General features: G+C 19.3%; 4 protein-coding genes across 4 annotated transcripts; 2 read left to right on the forward strand and 2 right to left on the reverse strand.

Moving 5' to 3' along the window:
• Positions 1-382: 382 nt before the first annotated feature.
• On the reverse strand, positions 383-19,723 carry PF3D7_1025500 (conserved Plasmodium protein, unknown function; the record flags this gene model as incomplete). The annotated part of the gene is made up of 11 exons (XM_001347498.2): positions 383-468; positions 595-1,112; positions 1,397-1,656; positions 1,822-1,970; positions 2,071-5,182; positions 5,354-6,271; positions 6,401-8,905; positions 9,068-9,283; positions 9,435-12,257; positions 12,811-18,916; positions 19,113-19,723. The coding sequence occupies 11 exons, from the start codon at positions 19,721-19,723 to the stop codon at positions 383-385; spliced, it is 17,304 nt and encodes a 5,767-aa protein (XP_001347534.2).
• Positions 19,724-20,944: 1,221 nt separating this feature from the next.
• On the forward strand, positions 20,945-21,148 carry PF3D7_1025600 (cytochrome c oxidase copper chaperone, putative; the record flags this gene model as incomplete). Its single annotated transcript, XM_001347500.1, has 1 exon — positions 20,945-21,148. One exon carries the CDS (start codon positions 20,945-20,947, stop codon positions 21,146-21,148), a length of 204 nt encoding a protein of 67 aa, XP_001347536.1.
• A 513-nt stretch (positions 21,149-21,661) lies between these two features.
• PF3D7_1025700 (conserved protein, unknown function) lies at positions 21,662-22,225 on the forward strand (the record flags this gene model as incomplete). The annotated part of the gene is made up of 1 exon (XM_001347501.1): positions 21,662-22,225. The coding sequence occupies one exon, from the start codon at positions 21,662-21,664 to the stop codon at positions 22,223-22,225; it is 564 nt and encodes a 187-aa protein (XP_001347537.1).
• A 502-nt stretch (positions 22,226-22,727) lies between these two features.
• On the reverse strand, positions 22,728-23,269 carry PF3D7_1025800 (conserved protein, unknown function; the record flags this gene model as incomplete). The annotated part of the gene is made up of 3 exons (XM_002585366.1): positions 22,728-22,755; positions 22,962-23,039; positions 23,172-23,269. 3 exons carry the CDS (start codon positions 23,267-23,269, stop codon positions 22,728-22,730), a joined length of 204 nt encoding a protein of 67 aa, XP_002585412.1.
• Between the last annotated feature and the right edge of the window lie 710 nt (positions 23,270-23,979).

Consider the following 23,979-nt stretch of genomic DNA (forward strand, 5'->3'; position numbering starts at 1 on the left):
AAAGAAGACAATATTAAAAATATATACACACATATATATAAATATAAATATATATATATATATATATATATATATTATAGCAAACCCCAATATTTATTCATATATGATATATGAAAGGGTTAATAAGATATGTGGTTGTTATTCTGTTTTTATTTTGTCATTTTATTATCATTTTTTTTTTTATTTTATCTTCATTTTTTTTATTTTTTTTTATTTTCATTTTTTTTTTTTTTTTTATTTTATTGTGATTTTTTTATTATGCACAATTTTGCATTGTTCAAAAAAAAAAAAAAAAAAGAAAAAAAAAAATGAAATGAATTATTTTCCAAAATATAATAATAAATAACAAATGAAATTGTAAACATATAAGGCGAATAATATTTTATACTAACATGTGGACTCTCAATTTTTTGTAAATCATCTTATTGTATATACATGGGAGGGGAAAAAAGAATAATAACTTATCATCTATAAAAAAAAAATAATAAAATTAAAAAAATAATAAAAATAATAAATAATTAATATATATATATATATATATTATAATACTACCATTTGTCCATATTATACACTTTATTTATTTTTTGTTCTTACTCTTTTGAGTTGAAGAATTATATTTGAATACTGGACAATAATATAAAAAATCATGAGAATCTATATGATCATTATTTTTAAATATATCAAATAAGGAATTAAAATTTGGTTCAAAATGAATTAAATCGTTTTCTCTATTTTCATTTTTTTCATCATAAATATCATTTTTTCTTTTTTCTAAAGATTCTTTATTCTTTTTTATTTTTATAAGTATATATGGAGTATCGTAATAAAATTTTTTCTCTTTTTCCTCAATATTCCATTCATTAATTTTATACACATCAGATATATAATCTATATCCTTTTCAAATATATCATCATTCGATACTTCATCTTTTGTATTTTCTTCGTCTTCCATATATTTTTCATATTCATCATTTTTATTTTCTTCATTTGTAATTTTAAAAAAAACTAAGTTCTTTTTATGAATCCTATTGTGAATTAAATTGTTTGAGGATTTTTTAGTAAACTCACTTTTATAAATTTTTATCGGCTCTATCCATATGCCTTCTTCCTTTCTAATTTTGGGACAAAAAAGATGAAATATGTACACATATATAAATAAAAATATAAATATAAATGTTCTTTTTTTACATGAACATGTACATATTTTTACATGAACAATTCATATTTATTTTTTCATATTTATTTTTTCATATTTATTTTTTCATATTTATTTTTTCATATATATTTTTTCATATATATTTTTTCATATATATTTTTTCATATATATTTTTTCATATATATTTTTTCATATTTATTTTTTCTTCTTAATTTTTTCATATTTATTTTTTCTTCTTACTTGTTAATTTTCTCCGAGTATTTAAAAGAGGCACTCAGATTACTTAAGCTGGTGTTCATATTAATGGCATATGTAAAATAAATGGAATAAAAGAATAGCAAAGGATTGTTGAACATGGAAATGTTGTAAACGTTGTTAGCTCCTCTTTGTTCTTTGTTTATAATATATTTCAAATAGTTTAGCTTTTCAAATAAATAAGTGAGCAAGCTTTTAATGTTTTCTTTTTTATGATTTCCAAGGAAATTCCATTTTGTTGGTACCTTAAAAGGAGAATAATTTAATGCACACAGAAAAAAAAAAATAAAATAAAATAAAATAAAATAAAAAATAAAGTAAATAAATATAAAATATATGTGTATGACTATTTCTTTTTTATATATATATATATATATATATATATATATGTATAATTATGTAGAATATACCCTATATATTAATAAAGCATTCATTATATCCATATAATAACTATTTAAGGACACGTTTGTATCATTCATTTTTACAAAATGATGAATTTCTCTCTTCATTTCATTCACATAAAATAAAAGGGTGTTGTATTCCTCAGTTATAAATTTTACTGGATTGATGCATATAAAAAAAAACATATACATATATAAATATACACACACATACACATATATATATATATATATATATTTTTAATCGGTTGTAATTACGTTTGGGGGTTGTGTTGATTCCGTGTTTTATGTAATTAAAATTTTCGAAAATGTCAAAAGATAATAAAATGAGATAAAGGACATTTTTTCTTTCGTACATATTCCTAATTAAAGAATTGGATATGAAAATATTTTTCATCGATTTTACATTATAATTAATTTCATATATATGAGATATTTTGTTGTGTTGTAATATTTTTTGAAGTAAATGAAAATTCTCCTGAATATATTTTGTTAATTCATTTATTGTAAAGGTATTACTAGATATCTTTAAAATGTTGTTTATATTTGATAAGACATTTTTATTAATTTTTATAGAAAAGAAAGTACATAAAAATGAGGATAAGATATTTTTTATTAATATCATATTTTTGGAAAATACAGTTGATAAAAATGAATTGAAGTATTTAAAAAAAAATTCTTTATATTTTTCTTCATTTTTTGACTCATACATTTTTTTATCATTATTTATATTATCTGAGCTATTTTTATTATTTATATTATTTGTGCTATCATATATGTTATTTGCTTTTTCATTCGTATTATTTTGTATATTAGCGTTAGTGTTTTTGACATCACCATTATTATTATTATTGTTATCATTATTGTTGTTATCATTATTGTTAGTATTATTATTATTGTTAGTATTATCATTATTTTTTTTATTATCATTATTTTTTTTATTATCATCCTGAAGTACCGTTTGCTCATGTGTGTCCATAACAAGTTCGTCTTCTTTCCCGTTTAACAAAATTGGAAGATTGTTAAAAAATTCAATTAAAAAATAGAATTCATTAATTATATCCATATTTAATTCTATATTCTCTAAATATGATTGCTCATTTATAAGGACAAAGAAGAGCATTACATAAAAGAGATACTTTGAATTTAATTCATTTTTATTTTGGGATTTTTTGTTATTAATTGAATTTATTACAAAATATAGAAAATTCAAATATTCATTTGAATACATACTAAAATCTAGATTAATTACCACAGATATTTTTCTTAATGAATATGTAATTATATTCAAGTTAGTATAAAATACAAAAAATATTTTGTTTAAATTTGATTGCATAAAATTTTCAAGTTTGTAATTATCCCTTTCATTGTTTATATCTATCATAATAATATCACTAACTTTGGTGTGCCCAGCACAATGCTCTGATGTTATATCTACTAAAGTAACATTATTATTATTTAATAAAATTTTAGATATAATAAAACTATATATGTGTTTTTTAAAAAGAAGGATAATCCTACCTTTTTGATCTATCATGTTTATGAAATATGTATTATTTTTTATTTCATCTAATAATGAAGTGTGTACTATTTTATTATTGTTTTCTAATTTAATTATTTCGTTATTATTAGAAACTTCTTTATTCATTTGTTCCATTTCCAATGGAAATATAGAAATATTCATATATTTATTTATTAAATTGTATAAATTGTTCATAATATGTTTTTTATTTATATATATGTTTTTTAATTTTATAGATATATAATTCTTAATAGATATATCTAACATGTCCTTCTTAATTATTTTATCGACAACAACTTTGTAATAATATAATTCATCTTTATTTATTTCTTTTAACGGTATACACATTTTATCATAATTATCTCTATCCTTATTTTTTATATATTTGTCCCAATCATCCTTATTCTTTTTTATATTCCTTATCAAATTCTTAAAAATCTTTCTTTTATGTTTTTTTAATTCTATTAATTCACACATATAATATTCAATACTATCTATATCACGTTTTTCATCATCTTTATTATATTTTTCTAATTCTTCTTCCTCATCTTCACTATATGTATCGAAAGTTCTGAACAAGTCAGAATTTTCCTGACCATGTTCATAATTTTCCCCTTCTTTATAATAATTTTGATTATCATAAAAATTTTTTTTTAATTTTTTTTTTTTAATATAAAATAATTTGATGAATGAGTTTAGATTAAGTGTAAGTTGTTTAAATCTGTATTGTTCTTGTGTGACATGTATGATATGTTCGTTTTGTAAATTATAAATATTTTTTTTTATTTTTTCCTTTTTAAATGATTCTTTTTTATTTATATGATCATTTACGTTTTCTGATTCTTTGTAATTATTAAAGAAGATGTCTTTATCTTTATCTTTGTCTTTGTGTACATCATATTCTTTATCGTCCTCTTCACGTTTTACATATTTATATTCCTTTACATTATCTATAGTATCAAGATCGTTTTCTACTACTCCGAAGGTTTCATCAACAATGGAGCTATGGGAGCAGCTCGTGGAGCTACTATCTATATGATAGGAGTAAAAATTAGAAATACTATCATCATAATTATTATTGGCATAATAACATTTATTATTGTGTTGTGTTGAATTATTCCTTTGTAAGTCGTCTTTATTAAAACTTTTCGATTCGTTCATATTTTGGGCTGATATAATTTTTTTTTTCTGAGAAGTACTATTATTATTTTCAAAATGGCTAGCATCCTTATTATTATGTTTATTGTTTTTGTCTGTATTATGTGTATCATCTTTTTGAGTGACTTGATTCTTATATTTACTTTTTATATTTATATTATGCTGAATATTTTGATCAAGTTCCGTATGATATAATTCTTGAAAATTGGTATTATTTAGATTTATATATTTTTGAATTATACATTTTTCCTTATTTTGATTTGTAAAAGTTTTAAAAAATAAAAAGATGTCTTTCCATTTAATAAGGTTATTAACAAAAATGTCTATATATATGGAAAGTATAAAATTTACTGTAAGAATATCTTTATTATAAATAAGGGATATAATATAAAAATAAAAATAATTTAAGATATATATTTCTGCTTGTTTATTATTCATTATATTAAAATGACGAGAAAATGATTTAACAATTTTTAAGAAGAAAGTATTACATATATAATATTGTTGATTAATATATTTTAAAGATTCTATTAATAGATAAAAAACGTATATTAATGCAAACTCTTTCTCATCCTTAGTATTTGAATTTTTTATATGTTGATTATGTTTTTCTTTTTCTTCGGATATTTCTTTTACTACTTCTTCTTTGGTTTTTTCGTTATTTAGACATTCATTGTATAGGTTCATGACCTGTAAAAAAAAAAAATAAAATAAAATAAAATAAAAAATAAAATAAAATAAAATAAAATGAGATATATGATATGGATATATAAACATATGAAATATATATATATATATATATATATTTATTTATTTATTTATTTATATTTATGTTGCTTTATATTGTGTGATAATTTTTACCCTTTCTTGATAATCCTCCTGATTGATCTCATCATTCTGTTGAACGTATTGATTTTTTTCCTTTTCGTAATAATACTTGATCAAATTAATTATATTTTCCTTGGTATAATTACACATGATAACATGATAATGTGTGTTTATTTTATTAAGATTGATTTTGTTAATGTCGTTTAAAAAAATATATATCCTATTTAAATTATTCTGTTTCAATATTGTATATATATTTTGATCAACTCCTTGAAAAATCAAATAGCAATTCTCATTATTAAATTTCTTAAGTTTGTTAATAAAATTATCTATATGGTTATTTTTCATAATATATTTTTTTTTGTTTTTTTCATCATCACATATTTTATCACAAATGTTAATGTGATCCGTACTATAGGATGATAATTTAATTTTATAAAAATATTCATATTTTATGTAAACAAAATTTTTTTTGTCCACAATTAATTTTTTCAACATATATTTTTTGGTTTGTAAAAAGGTATCTATACATATCACCACATTGTCTTTTAAATAATCAAAGGTATTACAATAGAACATAATCATTTTATCGTAACATAAATTTAGTTCTTTGTACTTTTTTAAAAATTCCCTATCAATAAAATTATCGTAATTTAACAGATCTTTTATATTTATATATTTATAATCATCATCGTGAAGATAAGAGTTTCCCATGTCTTTTTCTTCGTTATTCATCACTTCATCTGTTTTGTTTTTATCCTTCAGATCGTTGTTGTTTTCTGCGTGTTCTTCTTTTCGATTGTTTTCTTTTAATAATAATTTTAAGAATTTTCTTTTTTCCTTATAACTAAAGGATAAACAATAAGTAATTATCACTGACTTGAAGAGAAGAAATGTTTTTTGTGTCTTTATTTTTTCTTTTATTTGTTTATAAACAAAAAGTATTTCTTCCTAAAAGGATTTAAAAAATAATACATATGGAAAATGACACACGTGTGCGTATATAGTTAAAGGTAGTATGCACATAATTATAAAAATAAATAAATAAATATATATATATATATATATAAATTTCATTACATATATTTTGTAAGAAGGGGGTGATAAATTTTGAGATATTATATGATGAACATGTTCCTGCAATATGGTAACTTTTTTTTTTAATTCTTGTAAATTTTGATATTGTTTATTTATTTTTTCTTTTTCTTTTACATAATTATTTATTGAGGATATATAGTGATGTATTATATATACAAATTTGTAGTTCATATATTTTTCGACATTCGAAATATTTTCGTATTTAGAAATAATATTTTTGTTAATATGTTGTTTATCTATATTTTTAATTTGTTTTATAAAATATGTATATGTAAATGTATTTTTTATATATGATTTATCATTATTTTTTTTTATATATAGATATAATATTTTAACAAGTCCCATATAATTATTTTCGTTTTTATATTTGAAATAATAAAAATCATCTCTTGTAATAAATTTTAAATATTTTTTAGTAACACATATTTTATCTTCATATATTTTCAATTTTGAGCACATACATTTATTAATATTATCTATTTGTTTATTTGTTTTGTTTATATCTTTTATAAAATTATTAATTTTAATATATACGTCTGGTTCGAAAAAAGAGGACATATATTTTTTACATAACTTTTTTTTATTAATAAGAAAATTCTCTTGGTCCTTTAATAGTTGTGTGTATATATCTTTAATTTTGTTTGTTAAATATTCGATATTGAAATATGTATTTACATAATTATCATATACATGTGTATAAAATAATTTAGAGTAAGAGGAATATACACTAGGTATATCAATATTATCATCATGTTGATGATTATATATAGATGGGTAAGATATTATATTATTTATATGTCCTATATTATTATTTATTTTGTTATTTTTTCTTCTTATTTTCTTGTTATATTTTTGTATTATATTATCCATTCGTAAAATATCCTCCTGTACATTTTGTTCACCTTCCTTATGAGAAATATCAAACTTATTTTTATATAATATAAATGATGATGTATGCCTATGTTTTATATAATTAAATATACATAACGATATATTAAAAAGGTTAACATTATTTGTTTCATAATAAAATAATTTTAAAGATATTATATGACTGTTTTTAAATATCTTTCTATATTTATTTTTATATTTTTTATATATTGAAAGAAAATTATCAGTATAAAATATGAAGTGATTAATATTTAATATGAAAGAATATATATAATTATTAAAATTTCCTTCTATTATTATATCTTTATGTTTTATTATATGGAGAATATATAAATAATATTCATTTATAAAGGATTCATATAATATGTCTATACCTCCGTTATATATAACATTATCTAATAAATTTAAATACTCTTCATCTTCAAATATTTCTGAAAGAAAAACGTTTCTAGTATGCTGGGTGTCGTTATAATAATCATCCACAATTTTGTTGTTAATATTATCCTCAATTTTGTTGATAATATCATCGTCAATTTTGTTGTTAATATTATCCTCAATTTTGTTGTTAATATCATCCTCAATTTTGTTTTTATTATCACCCTCAATTTTGTTGTTAATATTATCCTCAATTTTGTTGTTAATATCATCCTCAATTTTGTTTTTATTATCACCCTCAATTTTGTTGTTAATATCATCCTCAATTTTGTTTTTATTATCACCCTCAATTTTGTTGTTAATATCATCCTCAATTTTGTTGTTAATATCATCCTCAATTTTGTTGTTAATATCATCCTCAATTTTGTTGTTAATATCATCCTTAATTTTCTTTTTATTTATCTTTTGTTTATTTACGTTAAACATTTTTATAGCTTTTTCATAAGCCCTTTTAATTTCTTGTTTAATTTCTTCGATATGACCTTTCAAAAAATACAGATGATAATATTTATAATAACAAAATATGGTAACGATTTTATTTATCAAGACACTTTGATGATTTACAAATAATATATTAGTCCTCTTTAAAAGAAGATAAGTATTTATAGTAAGTATATGATCTACTAATGTTTTATATAAGAAAAAATCTTTTCTTATATTTTCATCTTTTGAAGGAAAAAAGAAATATTGTTTCAAATTATTTATACTTAATAAATTATGATCATTTTCATATATATCATTTTTATTTTCTAATTTATATAATTTGTTATTATAAATATTTATAAACAAATCATTTGTCTTGTACGTTATATGCTTGTCAAAATATTTTAAAAAAATGTCGTTAATAATTTCTTTATATTCAACTTTTTTTTTATAGCTCAAGGAGGTGGATTCACAAAAAATACGTTCTACATCGTTTCTAAATAAATTTAATATATCGTTGAAATTAGCACAACATTCTTTGTCGTATAATAACATATAATTTATAACATTATTAAGTTTGTTCATGTGTAAATAGTACACACTATTATTATTATGATTATTATGATTATCATGGCTGTCATCGTTCATATCCTTTGGGGGGCTTCGGAATATATTCTCGAATACTTCCAAGAGAAAACTAATGAAATTATTACACTCGTTTACAACTTCTTCATAAAAATTCTTCACAAAGGAAAAAATATAAATATAAATAAATATATATATATATATATATATTTTTATTAGTATATAGTTATATATGCACTTATGAAGGGTCATATACAATTTTACAGCTTTCAAGTCATATATAAAAATAAGCACACACATTCATATTTCTAAACTTACATATTTAAGAAATAGACATTCTATAATATTCGAATAAACATTCTTTATGTCCTTTATAGTCATATATGAAACGTTAAATACAAAAAAATTCTTGTACATCTTGGTTACCATCGATGTATATTTTTCATCAAGCAACATGTTGTCATCATTCATTGTGCATATAATTTTTTTATTGCTGAATAGCACGTTTTTATTATATTCTATATCGAAAAAATACTGAAAAATAAAAAAAAAAAAAAAAAAAAAAAAATACATACATATATATATATATATATATATATATATATATATATATATAATATATATATATAATACATACATATATATAATATATATATATATAAACGTTTGGTAATATTTATCTCACGTCGTCGTCTATGAGGCCATATAAAAATTGAAATGTATTGTACGTATTATTATTAGGAACATAATATATATCATCAATAAATATAGTAATATCCTGATTTACACAAGGTATAGATAAATCTAATTTTTTTTTTATCGTTTTTATTATGTTGTCATAATGAAATGAATAATTAAAAGAAAACATAAAATGATAAGTATTAATTTGTTTTTGTTTATTTAAAAAATTATACACACATAACGATTTGGCAGTATTTGTATGTCCCATAATTAAAAAGGGTAAATTAATATTTGTCGAAATATTTAAAAAATTTATTATAGATAATATATTTAAATCTTCATATACATAAAAACTATTATTTGTTACAAGAAGATTATTTATTAAATTATTTTTTTCTATTATTATATTTTCATTTCTATATATTTTTTCTTGTCTACATAATTTATTGGTTTCTATATTATAGTATATATGTACAAAAGATGTATTACGTGGTATTATAGATATATTATTAATATATTTCAATATATATATTTCAAATGTATTTCTTATTTCTTTGTTCATAAAAGATGTAAATGTATATATAAAACTAATTATCACAATATTATTTATATGAGTTTCAAGAACTCTTTTATCATAACCTTTTTTTTCTTTTAACATATATAAAAAGTATTCTACAAATTTACCAAACATACTTATTAAATTATTTATATGAATATAAAATGGTATGTTCTTTTCGCCTAATAATTCAATTATATACTCCTTATATATATCTGATTTATTATATGAGAATAACAAATCTTTTTGTAACATAATATCATCATCTTTTAATTTGTATATATTTAAATCATTATTATTAAAAATTTCCTTCGTGCCTTGACGACAATAGCTCTTTTCATTATCTTCTTCTTCAAAAGAATTTTCTTTCTCATTTTTTGGTTCTTTTTTTTTATGTGTAATATTATTATCTGTACCGCTACTATTTTTATTCTTTATATATTCATTATAATTTTGTTTTGAATAGGTGCATGCATCATTTTTCACATCAACATTTATATTAATATATGTATTCATATTTTTATTCATATTTTTTTTCATATTTTTTTTATCCTGTTCATCCTGTTCATCACTTTGAATCACAAGACCTTTACAATTCCCATCATTATTTTTTTTTTTTAATTTTTTTTTTTTTTTCTCTTGGTCCAAATTTTTTTCTAAAAACATTTTCTTTTCTGAATCTTTCAAAGGATGTTCTTTTTGTTTTTTTTCTCTTTTACGATAAAAGGGTAATATTTTATTATTCATCATTTTTTGCTTGTTAAAAAAATTCAATGCTTCTATAATTAAATCTTCAAATAATTTTATAATTTTATTTTTTATAAATTTGTAGACATTCATCTTATTGACTGTATAAGCGATAAAAGCATTGTAAGGGATTTTATTTTTTATATACACAAAATAACATTTATCTATAATATATGGAGACATAGAACATAAACGTTCAGGTTTATAAAAAAAACATTTATTATTTTTTACATCATCCTTAAGAATCATATGTGTATCTTTATTTATTTGGTTATATATATTTTTATTTAAAGTATAATTACAAATTTTATCAACAATATTCATATCACTAACATTAATATATTTTAAAAAAAGATTTTTTTTCATTTTTTTTTTTTTAATAATAATATTTTCTTCAACATTTTTAAACATATTTAAATTTATAAATTCCATACTCTTAATAGGATTATTGTATGTTCCATTCTTTGAATAAGAAACATTTTGTTTCTTTTTTTTTTTATCTAAATTATGATGCTCATCATAGGGAGAAGCGTTTTCATCAAAAATATTATTATTGTGAGAACCATCATTATTATTATAAGTATTATTAATGTAAGTATTATTATTATAAGTATTATTAATGTAAGTATTATTATTATAAGTATTATTAATATAAGTATTATTTATTTCTTTATTTTTATTTTTATTATTGTTACCATCCTGCTCCCGTTTAGTATTATTCCTACGAATTGTAGAACCTAGCATACTATACTCTCCTGCTTCTTTCCTTTCTTCTAATTTTTCATTGGTATCATCACTCATATTGTTACTTTTATAAAAAACATATTTTAATATATCTTCAGAAGAACAATAATGTAAATTTATTTTATCAATATTACAAATATCATAAGCACAAAAGGAGGTGCCCTCTAAATTTTTTAAAAATTGATATAATAAAAAAATAATACTACTAGCACCCGAATAATTTTTCCCTATTATTAAAATATTTTTAATATATTCAGTTGTCTCTATAATATTTTCATTTATTTCTTCTATTTTCTCTTCACCTTGTCCTTTATCAATTTTTTTTTTTTTTTTATCATCATATATATAATTCAATAATTTGTACAATTCAGTTGCTTTGTATACTTGATATTTTAAAAAAGGTATTTTCGTTTTTTTTATTAAACCAATAACTATTTTATCAACTTCATTTTTCCAATCACTAGCATGTTTTTTACTCTTTTTTTTTCTATAATTCTCATCGTCAAACAATGTTTCGACGTAATTTAAACCATCTATTTCTTCTTCTTTTTGTTTTTTGTCTACATACTGAGCTAGCGTTTCTTGATATTCTCTTCTCAAATTAAATAATAAGCAAATGTTATTTATTATATCTTTAAGTTTTTCATATCCTACAAAATGTGAAACATATTTTATAATTCCCTTACACACATTGTATTCTTCCTCTTGTTTATTTTTTCTTGTGCTTAACTTTATGATATGAATGATTTTCCTTTGATTAACGTAACTTTTAAGTTCTCCCTAAAAGAAAAAAAAAAAAAAAAAAAAAAAAAATATATATATATATATATATTTATATATATATATATATATATATATATATATGTATATATTAATATTTTATGATGTAAAAATGTATTATGAAAAAGATACAAATAAATATTTTCATCGATTTCTTTTTATCCTATTCTATCAATATTCATTCTAACAGAAGAAACTTTATATATACAACTTAATGAAGTAAATCTACTTAATAGCTAGCTAATATAGTATTTCATTATTTTTATAGATATATATATATATGAACAGGTCAGGCAATATTATATGATAATTATATATTCTGTTTTTTTTTTTTTTTTTTTTTTTTTTTGTTCCTCCCCTCATATAAGTACAACTTATTTAATGTAATAATATAAACTATTGCATAGGTAGCTAAAAAAAATTTTCTTTTTTTTTTTTTTTTATGAATTGGTCAGGTAATATAAGAAAAAAAAAAAAAAAAAAAAAAAAAAAAAACATATATATATTATATATATATATATATATATATATACATATGTATGTATAATATTACGTGTTTTTTTAGATACAGATATGTCTTGTAAGTAGCCTGAGATAAAAGATCTGGGTTTAGATAACCGAAGGAAAAGTAAATGAGGTAAAAAATGGACAAGGGAAATGGCTTAGAGGATTGATATATGGTATATGAGAAATTAAACTTTGAATTAATGTTATTATGATTATTTGAAAAATAAAGAGATATAGGTGGAGAATAATCTTTACTTATAGATAGATATATAAGATTTCTTTTATTTAGATTTAATTCTTGATTATTAATAATAATTTGTTTTTTTTTATTTTGTATATGATAATTAATGATAGATAATTGTTTATTTAATATAGACAAAATATGTGGTTTATATTTATCTACTTTATAAAAAAATAAGGATACATTAGATGATACAGAACATGATATAAAATTTAAAATATCATTTTTATTTAAATTAATATTATTAATTAGAAAATAATGAAACCCTAAAAGTATTGAAAAATTCTTTGTATAATTAATTGAATAAGAATTATTTGAATATAAGGTAATAAAATGGTTTGATAAATATTTATATAATAAGAAAGAATACTTTTTTTCGTGATATATAATATCTAGAGTATAGTTGTAATTATTCAATAATTCATATTTATATTTTATATTATGATGAAAAAATTCTATAATATAATCATTATTTTTAAAATAATGTTTATCTATTTCTAGATAATTAAAATGGTTTAAAGAAATATTTTTGGAATGATCATTATTAAGGATCGATAATAATTTCTGTTTCATGTTCATAAAAAATAAAAGAATGAATATTAAATGTTTGTTAATATAAACACCGTTATTATTATTATTATAAATATGGTTATTATTATTATAAATATCGTCATTATTATTATAAATATCGTCATTATTATTATAAATATCGTCATTATTATTTTTATTATTATTTTTATTATTATTATTATTATTTTTATTATTATTATTATTGATGATGTTTATATGGTTTAATGTTTTTTGTTCATTGGTCAATATATTGTCCACACTTACATTATCATCCTCATTTTCCAAATACAAATTTGTATTATAAATTTTTTGTACGAGGTGTATCACGTTTTGAGATAAGATATAAATTATATATTTATTTTTTTGTACATTTTTTATAAAAATATCCATTATGTATGTAAAATATATATTTAATATAATGAACAATATCTGCATATTTGTAATTTTTAAAAAAATTAAATAGGTATCCTCTTTTAAAGGATAGAAAGATAAAGAACTCTCAAATTTTTTGTTATCCTTATTATTTTTATTGTTATCATCATTGTTAATATAATTTATGTCTTTTTTTTGAATGATTTCATTTTGTAATACATTTTGAATATTTTTTAGAACCCAATTTTTAATTTCAAGATTAATTTGATTTAACAAAAATTCCAACTTCTTATATTTGATTTGTTCCTTGAATATTATTCTTTGATTATCCTTACTAAGAACCCCACAAATAATTTCATTTTGATAAATAAGTTTTTTAATAGATGGGATAATATGTTGTATATATTTATTTAATGTTTTTATATCTTTTATATTTAAATATATATTTAGAAAATTTTCGTCATTTAATAAATAAAAAGAAAAAAATTCTTTTCTTTTATTTAGTATATATAGATTTACTGTTGTAATGAGTTCTTCTAGTTGTTTTAACAAGTTATAAAAATATTGTATATCATAATTTTTTTCAAGATGTTTATTTATTTGTGGATATATAAAAAATTCTTCACAATGATATTTATATGTATTAATTAGGGAAGAGAAATATTCTGAATCGTTTGTACATTTTTTTATTTCATTATTTTTATATTTTTGTAATGTATTTATATAATATGTTTGTATTTTTTTTATAACTACTAATGTATTTTTAAAATTTAATAACTGCTTTGATAATTTGTATATTTCGTTATATATATGTTTACTATATTTATCATTCTGTATAAAAAATAATTCATCCATTATTTTTTTAATATATGTAATAAGTTCATTTATATTATTTATAAAATATACCTTTTTATTAATAAGACTAACATCCAATTTGTATTTTTTCAAAGAAGTTCTTATACGATCAAACCTATCGTTAATCCTTTTTTCCTTCTCATATTCAAAGCAAATCTTTTCAACATTGGTTAGAAAACTACTAAAGGGAAGTCCGAATAAATTCTCTAGAATGATCATTTCGTAATTATACGATAAAAAGGTTTTTTCTTTTTTTTGAATATGACGTCTACTATTCTGTTTTTCATATTGGTCTTTATCAATGTGGTTGTGCTTTTGGTGAGTTTCATTATTTTGGTGTGCCTCATCATTTTGGTGTGCCTCATCATTTTGGTGTGCTTCATCATTTTGGTGTGTCCCACCATTTTGGTGTGTCCCACCATTTTGGTGTGTCTCACCATTTTGGTGTGCCTCATCATTTTTGTGTGTGTCACCATTTTGGTGTGCCTCATCATTTTTGTGTGTGTCACCATTTTTGTGTGTATGATCCATTTGTAATAATCCTTGGGGAATATTTTTATTTATCCCTTGAGAGATTTGTGTTTCATGGCCATTTTTGTTTTTTTCTTGGGAACTCCTTATTGTATACATATCATTTATATTTTCTAAAACATGGTTATCCATGTCATAGGAATGATTTAACAAATCTATAGCTCTACGGAAATATTTTTGATTTGTATATATTGGTTGTAAATATTTCAAAAGCTTTATTATATGTTCATAAGTCATATTGAACTTTTTACATTTATCATAAATTTCATTGTTTACAAAGTTTTTATTTATTTTCTTAAAAAAGATATTGATATTATTTATATCATTACAAAATTGTGGTATATTTAAATAAAAAATTTTTTGGTGTCTATATTTCTCGTTAAGATTTATATATTGAAAAAAAGTATAGATGGTAAGACTATTATTAATAAACATATTACATAATAAAGAGAAGTTAACAAATTCGTTTTTTTTTATTTTTAAAACATTTTGATAATGAATATATTTATCTACATCTTCTTTTATCTCTAGTATTTTTAATCTCAGGAATTCTAGTATATGGAATGTGTAAAATTTTTTTTTATTTTCTTCTGTCTCATTTATGATGATTGTATTATTATTAAAATTAATGGAAAATAAATCTTTTCTCATACAATTATGAAGTTTGTTATATTGTTCATCATAAGTCTTATTATTATAAATTTTATTACCATCGTTTATATTATCACCTTTATTTGTTGTTTGGTCGAGAACGTCTTCATCTTTATTTAGATATCTATTTACATGCACATCTCCATTTTCCCTCATAAAAGTAATATGATGATCATAATTTTTATAAAAAACTTCATTTATATGATTTATAGGATAAACAAAATTCAAGTCTTTAATTATGTCGTCCCATTCATAATTATTTTGTTGATCGAGAAAATTTGTATTCATGATGTTTAAAAAGTTTTGTATGTTTTTTTCTACATTATTAATTTGTGAATTGAGATCTTTAAATATATAACTATATTGTATATCATAATTTACTTCACTGTTTAATATACTTTTAATAAAATTCATTTTCTGGTTCATATGAAATATTTTCGTAGTTTGATTACCACAAATACTTATATAATATTTTTTAAATAATAAAAATAAAGAAAATATGGATTCAATTTCTTCTTCTATGGAAACTAAATTTATAGAAAATGTATTAACAAAATCTATATACGATACAAGTTCATTTATATTTGTTGGTGTTTTATTTATAATATTTAAAGATGTATCTAATTTTATTGTTAAAGTCTCTATAGTTTTATTATTTAATGTAGGTAAATAATTTATTAAAAGAGTCCATTTTTTATTTATATTTTTTAATATATATTCTATTAATATTGTATTATCAACTTTAAATATATGAATATTTAATTGTTTGCTCATTCGTTTTATTTTATTTTCTAAATCCTTTAATGATAAAAATAAATTCGTAATAAATTCAACATCCATTATATCTATTTCTTCAATATTCAATTCATCATATTTATTATAAGTATCTATTATCTCATAAAATTCTTGACATACATCTACCATATCATCATAAAGAAGTTTTATTTTTTCTTTTAATTCTATATCTAAATTATGTATAACCTCATCATTATTAATGAATTCTTCAAACTTTTTATTATCAACATGGACATTATTATTATGATAACTATAACCATCAACAGGGTTGTCTATACAACCATCCGCATGATTATCCTTATACTCATTTATATTATTATTATTTATATTATTATTAATATTATGTTTATGAAATATAATATTGTCAATAAAAATTTCGTTTCTGAAAAATTCTTTTATTTTATAACTTTTTATAAACTCTTCTCTCTTGCATACATTTTCAATACTTTTATTTATATATTTCGTCATGGTATTTATTAATAGTTCGGATTCTGGATATATATGTAGGTGATTATTTTTTATGCTTATGGAGATATTGAAGAGGCACACATCATTCTTTGGGACCTTTTCATTTTCTACTTCGTTATTATTATTATTGTTGTTGTTATTATTACTATTATTGTTAGTAGTAGTATTAGTATTATTATTATTATTATTATCATTATTATCATTATTATTATCATTATTAATTTCATTATTAATTTCATTCATTTTTATAATCATACCATTGGCTACCTTGTCGTCGACGCGACTATTCTTTTCAGCCCTCTTAACAATATACCTAGCTTTATAATTTTTTATTTTCTCCTCAGTATTATTATCCTCCTTCCTATTTGTAATAGATGAGAATAAAAATTTCTTTCTCTGCTTTTGCTTTTCCTTATCACTATTTTTCTTTTGCTTTATACTTTCATACGGAAGAGTTCCGTGTGTCTGATTTTTGGTTACATGTTTATTTTTATGATAACTCAAATTTGGATACTTTTTATTATTATCATCATCCTTATTGTATTCTTTTTTCTTACCATAATATTTTTCTTTATCCATAAATATATGAACGTTGTGATTAGGATACTGGAGATCATTCACGTCTTTTGTATGTTCAAGATTAGTTTCGAAATAATTATTTAATAAATCTAGAAAATATGTATATGTATTTATTATGATATTTCGTAGGATATTATCACACATATATTGACATACTTGAATAAATTTTTTTAAATATATGCTATAACAATTACTAAGAGCTATTTTGTTATAATATATATTTATTTCTGTATCGTTTTTATTTTGATTATTTTTTTTTTTTGGAAATTGTTTTTTATCTGTATTTTTTGTATTTCTATTTGTTTCTTTTTGAGTTTTTGTATTTGTATTTGTTTTTATTTTTGTATTTGTATCTGTTTTTATTTTTGTATTTGTATTTGTTTTTATTTTTGTATTTGTTTTTTTTTCTGTTTTTATTTTATTATTTACATTATGATTTTCTTCTTTCGTATGTAAATCAATACTTGTATTAACACGAATTTGTTCATCGAATGTTTCAATACTATTCATATGATCATTCATAAAAATATCAATATATTCTTCATTTTCTATTTGTTTCCTTTTTATGGTGATGTCATTTTTTATTAAAAAATTATTTAAAGCAGTCATACAATATATATAAATAATGTTAATTATATATTTAATTTTGTTATTAAGAAAACTATCAAATTTCATCATATATTCATCTTGTAATTCTACATATTGATCTATAGTCATATTATTTATATTTATGTCTATTAATTTTGTTTTACCTATATGTTTTAATACCTTTTCGATTTTTATAAAACCATTAAAAAATGCTTCATTCAAAAATAATAAATTCTCTTTAATGTAAAATTTTTTATTTTTAAATTTTGTGCTCTTTATCATATTTTTCAAAAAAAAAAAATATTTATATAATTTATATTTACGTATAAATCTTAAATCTAATGCGCTCCTTAATAAATTCATATGACTTTTCCATTCATTAAGTTCATAGAAACTCGTTTCGTTCTTTTCGTTGATCATAACACCGTTCAGGGAAATCGATAGCACATCCATCTTTTTTTTATTTTCCCAAGACGCTATTTCATAAGAAAAGTTGGGTAAGCTAAAAATAAACGACAAAAGAAAATATTATGTATTAAAAGAAATATAATACATACATATATAAAAAAAATAATAAATAATAAATATATATATATATATATATAATATCAACATATATAATATATATCTATTTATTTATAGGTATATTTATATATAACTACATTATATACATATAAAACCCATATTATATAAATCACCTCTTGACATATATAAATTCATTATTCTTCAAATTATTTTTCACAAAGTCAATCAATTCATTGTGATTTCTCCATTTATTTATTACACTAAAACTGACTTCAATGATGTCCATATTTTTTTTTTTCTCATCCATATTGTTTTCTTCATATTCTTCATTCTTAATAATATTATTATTATTATTATTATTATTATATTTTTTTTTTATTTTCTCTTTAATATGAATTTCTTTATTTTGGCTAGCTACATTTTTATTACCATAAAGTTTTCCCTTTTCATCGATTTTTTTTTTTTCATCATTTATTATTTTCATATTATTTGTTATAATCTTTTCTTTATCATTTACATTTTCTTTTAAGATATCATCAATTTCTAACAATATATTTAATTCCTTTTTTTCCATACCACTTTTCTTTCTTTTAGTATAATATAACATATCCTCCTTCTTTACAACATCTTCTATTAAATCGTCTGCATTTTTTTTTTTTTTTTTTTGTGTGTTTAACTCACAAATACTTTTTTCCTTCCTCTTTTTCTTTTCATTGAAATCATATGGATTCATAAAATTTTCGAAGTTAATCACAAGGTTCTTTTTTAACGAACTGTAGTTCATTTTAACTTTTTTTTTTTTTCTTTTTCAAAAACATGAATATAGGTTTTATACATGAAGGAGCAAAAATTTTGGAGGGGTTAAAAATGTCTAAAGGTGGGAACGCATAAAAATATAAAAATAAATATATTATATATTATATATTATATATATATATATATATATATATATATATATATATATATATTTATTTATTTATACATCCTATACATTTTAACAAAACACGAAATGGGAAACACATACCAAATGTATGTCGTAAGATAAGTTAATAAATTATGAATGAACGAAAAAAAGAAAAAAAACAAGTGAGAAAAAGGAATTAAATGGTACATATATTTTTTTTTCTTTTCTTTTTTTTTAGACAAGAATTGAAAAAGAAAATTAAAGGAATACATATATGATATATATATATATATAATATTGTACATAGTACACATCACACATCGCAATATTAAATATATATATTATATATACAAATAATATTATAAGTTATATTTATATACGTTTATCATATCTTATATATATATATATATATATATTGAATTTTACATATTTTCCTATACTATATACCAAAAAAAAAAAAAGAAATTAAAAAAAAGCCATAATGATAATGTATGTTAAAAAAGGGGACTCTATACCATATCATATAAAATTATATATAAATATATTATTTTGAATATATATATATATATATATATATAGAAGTACCAATTCATATATTAATGAAACCTTTTTTTTAAAATAAATAAAACAAAAAAAAAAATATATATACATATAAAATATATATATCATATATTGTAGTAATTTTTATAGGACATTGATTAATATGTCAAAACATACTGCACATTATTTAAACAATATATACATACATATATATATATATATATATATATATATATATTTATATATATAAATACTTACACATAACAATTTAAATATATACAATTCAGCTCACTGAAGTGTGCCTAAATTTATATATTTAAAAAAAAAAAAAAAAAAAAAAAAAAAAAACACTTATCACATATTTTTATCAAAAAAAGAAGTCGAATATCATTTTTGTGGGAGGAAATAAAAAAATATAAAAAAAAAAATTGATAATATGAAATTCTCAAGAAATTTTAGATTTATATTTAAACATCTTAATATATTAATATTTTATTAAAAAGGCAAAAAAAAAAAAAAAAATTAAAAACATATAGTAATATCATACACAAATTTAAAAAAATGGGTATGAGCTTGAACAAACCAATAAATAACACGAATGAAGCAAATAAAGGAGAAGTTAAAAAAAAAAAAATTTGTTGTGTTTGTTTAGAAACCAAAAAGTTAAGAGATGAATGTATTGTTAAATTGGGGGAAGAGCAGTGTAAGAAATTTATCGATGATCATAATAAATGTTTAAGGAGTGAAGGTTTTGATATTAAATAGATATTTATATGTATAAATAAATAAATAAATAAATATAAACATATATATATATATATATATTTTTATATTTTTGTAAATTGTTTTCATTTATTTACAAACCAAAAAATTAATGTTATATGTGTGTACATATAAGTTTAGTAAACCTTTCATTTAAACATAAAATAGGATCACGTTTTCATCCTACATTTGTATATATATATATATATATATATTTATTTATATATGTTTATTTTATTTATTTTATTTTTTACTTCATAAAAAATTATGAACAAGTCATAATTTTTTTACACATTATTCATAATATTAAATAATTAGCTATTTGTACATATATACATATTTATAATATATAAAATAAATAAAAATAATATCCATTTATATATTTACGTCTCAATTTTATATTTTTGTTATTTTTCTTTTTATTTGTCCTAAATTGGGACAATCATAAAAATACTTTTTTTTTTTTCTACATATATTATATATATATATATATATATATAACACGGAGATGTAACCATGGTGCTTTTTCAAAATAGAAAAATATTTGGAAATTTTAAATATACTCATTTACTAATAAATTATTGTACACCCTTTCCAAGATATAACATAAATTATAAGTTGAACAACGTTGTGAATAAGTTCCACACTAACAGTAAAATAAATATATATCAATATAAAAATAATACTAATCATTGGATGTTTTTAAAATACAATAATATGTTTAAAAGATTTTACAATCCTAGAGCTAATATTAATTGGACACTTATTCGTTTTAGACATCGAGTATCACAATTAAGAAAAAAAAAATTAAAATATAAAAATCATTCTAAAGTTGCTTTGCGATTTCGTTTAACAAAGTTTGGGTGGGAAAGATTACAATCGGGAAGAAATGCTAGTAAAAAAAATGTATCAACCAAAAAATATTATGAAAAAATGAAAATAAAGTATGTTTCAAGAGATGATGTTAAAAAGTTCAAATTTCAAATGCCCAGTTATGTATTACGAATAAGAGATTCACCGGTTGATTATAATCCTAATATCATGAGGGCTCGGAAATTTTTACCTACGCATTTTGGTTAATTTTTTTTTTTTTTTTTTTATTCTTAATTCATATATGATATAATATATAAAGATTAAAAAATAATTTTTGATGTTATATATGTAAACATAAATATATATATGTACACGTATATAATTTTATTAATTTATTCGTTCATTTATTGGTTTGTTTATATAAATATATATATATATATATATATATATATATATATATATATATATATATTTATTTATTTATTTATTTATTTATTTATTCATTTATTTTATTTTTCCTTTTTGAATCTAATTAAAAAGGAACATCATTTTTATTCTTGGATTCTCAAACATATATTGTAATAATAATTTGTAGAAAGGATATAGTTATTTCAAAAATAGAAAAATAATTACATAGGTATGGAATAAACAAATAAAAAAAAAAAAATAAATAAATAATTAAATATACATACATACATATATGTATATATATGTGGTCCTTTTAGTTTTCCTCCCAAATATTTATAATTCTATAACAGTCTACCTTTTCTTAATTATCCTCTTTATCAACACCTAGTCTACATAATACAATTTTAAATATGTTCAATGTTAATAATAAATATATATATATATATATATATATATATATATATATGTGAAGGCATATATGACAAATAACATATCTAAGATACATAATGTAAAATATTATAAATTTATATATACACACATATTTATATACAATACAAAAATAATATACATATGATTTTCATTTTTTCCATTTAACCTTTTTAAGTTCACTTTTTCTAACCACCAAGACCACATGGTTAAATTTGGATTCCTATATTCTGGTATGTTATATTGACTAAAAATTGAAACAAAAATTAAAAATATCAATAAATTAAAATATGGAAAATACGGAAAATATTATGAACACGTTCAGGTAATTTTCTATCTTTTTTTTTTTTTTTTTTTTTTTTAATTTTTAAATATATACTATCTGGCTAGCTGGTCTAAAAGAACGAAAAATCCAACAGTTCCAAAAATACTTTTTGCAAACCAATTTTTTTTAAATATTAAATTATATTTTGTCATTATTACAAAATGTAAAGTATTCAAATGTGTATATTATAATATATACTTAAAAAAAGAAAAAGAAAAAGAAAATGTATATTTATACATTTATATTTTTAATCATAATGTTTATTATATCTTTAAACAAAAAAAAAAAAAAAAAATTATATCATATAAAATATTAAAAGGGTAATACATGTATATATATATATATATATATTTATATTTATATAACTTTTATTTTCTGCTATATTTATAAATATTCACTAAATGAAAGAAAAATTATAATTCTTTATATTTTTGTTCCACATTTAAAAAGAAATAAATTTATTATTTATTATTTATCTATTTAATTTTTTTTTTTTTTAATACTACCAGTCTTTCGACATATATTTTAATAGTGTCATTTTTTTTTTTTTTTTAAATATATTGAAAAAAATGTACGTATTTTTTTATGTTATTATATATATGCGTAGATATTTCAAAATATATAAAAATATATTCATATTATTTATTATATCAAAATATGGGTAGGTAGGAAATAAAAACACAAAATACATAACACATAACACATAACATAAAATAGGTGCACAAAAAATGTAATTGAAACAAAGTTAACAAAAAAAAAAAAAAAAATACATGAACTCCCATGTATGATAATCTTATTTTCTTTTTATAAATATGAAAAATTATTTTAATTTTTTTGAATTGTTAACTATTTCATATGGTTC

Source organism: Plasmodium falciparum, assembly GCF_000002765.6.
Source record: "Plasmodium falciparum 3D7 genome assembly, chromosome: 10".
Classification (NCBI taxonomy): Eukaryota; Apicomplexa; class Aconoidasida; order Haemosporida; family Plasmodiidae; genus Plasmodium; species Plasmodium falciparum.